This window comes from Charadrius vociferus, unplaced genomic scaffold (assembly GCF_000708025.1).
Source record: "Charadrius vociferus isolate BGI_N301 unplaced genomic scaffold, ASM70802v2 scaffold3610, whole genome shotgun sequence".
Taxonomy (NCBI): Eukaryota; Metazoa; Chordata; class Aves; order Charadriiformes; family Charadriidae; genus Charadrius; species Charadrius vociferus.
The window spans coordinates 1-1,128 of NW_009646389.1; the positions used below are offsets into that span (position 1 = coordinate 1).

The 1,128-nt window shown below is 64.7% G+C and overlaps 1 protein-coding gene across 1 annotated transcript; it reads left to right on the plus strand.

Annotated features, from left to right (window-relative positions):
* Positions 1-331: 331 nt before the first annotated feature.
* On the plus strand, positions 332-1,123 carry LOC104294761 (calreticulin; the record flags this gene model as incomplete). Its single annotated transcript, XM_009894411.1, has 4 exons — positions 332-433; positions 528-731; positions 809-903; positions 992-1,123. Coding segments are annotated over 4 exons (533 nt in total), but the record flags the coding sequence as incomplete, so codon positions are not given.
* Positions 1,124-1,128: the final 5 nt, after the last annotated feature.

A 1,128-nucleotide genomic window follows, 5' to 3' on the forward strand; every position in this document is an offset into this window, starting at 1 on the left:
GATGGAGTCTGTCAGGAGTTGGGGTCCCTCACAGGGGGTGTCATTTGGGGTCTGGGGTGTTGCCCAAAGAGGGGGGGAGAGACCGGACAAGAGCTGGCTCATGCTGGGGGTTTGTCCTTCCCTGGGACCCCAAATCCTCCTGCAGCCCCACAGCAAGAGACACCTGAGCTCCCTCTGGGGCTCGCAGGGATGTGGGGACCCAGCCCTGGCTTCGATGGGCTCCACTGGAGCGTGATGGGTCTGGGGAGCTGCTCTGGGGTGGGAGGTGGGGCAAAACCACCTCTCCAGCCGTGGGGAAGGGCTCGGTGTCCTGAGCGCTTCTCTCCCGCAGACGCCTGGACCCGCCGGTGGGTGGAATCGAAGCACAAGTCTGATTACGGCCGGTTTGTGCTCACGGCTGGGAAGTTCTACGGCGACGCTGAGAAGGACAAAGGTGAGGGGGATCCCCGGGGCTGCACCGTGCCAGGTGGAGACCCCTGGGGCTGAGAGTCCTCCCCCCTCCATCCCAACACACCCACCTCCCGCAGGGATCCAGACGAGCCAGGACGCCCGGTTCTATGCCATCTCCTCCCGCTTCGAGCCCTTCAGCAACCGGGACAAGACGCTGGTGGTGCAGTTCACGGTGAAGCACGAGCAGAACATCGACTGCGGCGGCGGTTACGTCAAGCTCTTCCCATCCAGCCTGAACCAGGAGGACATGCACGGTGACTCCGAGTACAACATCATGTTTGGTGGGTCCCTGGTCTCGCCCCCGTGGCCCTCCGTGGTGCTGTGTGGGGGCCCCTCCTCATCCCCCGTCCCCCTCCAGGCCCTGATATCTGCGGCCCCGGCACCAAGAAGGTCCACGTCATCTTCAACTACAAAGGGAAGAACGTCCTGATCAACAAGGACATCCGCTGCAAGGTGGGCGGGTGCGCGGGGGGCACGTGGGCGAGCCGGCCCTGCCCCGTGGAGGGGTCCCCGACCCCGCTGAGCCCCTCCCTCCCCGCAGGACGATGAGTTCACCCACCTGTACACGCTGGTGGTGCGGCCCGACAACACCTACGAGGTGAAGATCGACAACGCGCGGGTGGAATCGGGCAGTCTGGAGGAGGATTGGGACCTCCTGCCCCCCCGTAAGATCAAGGA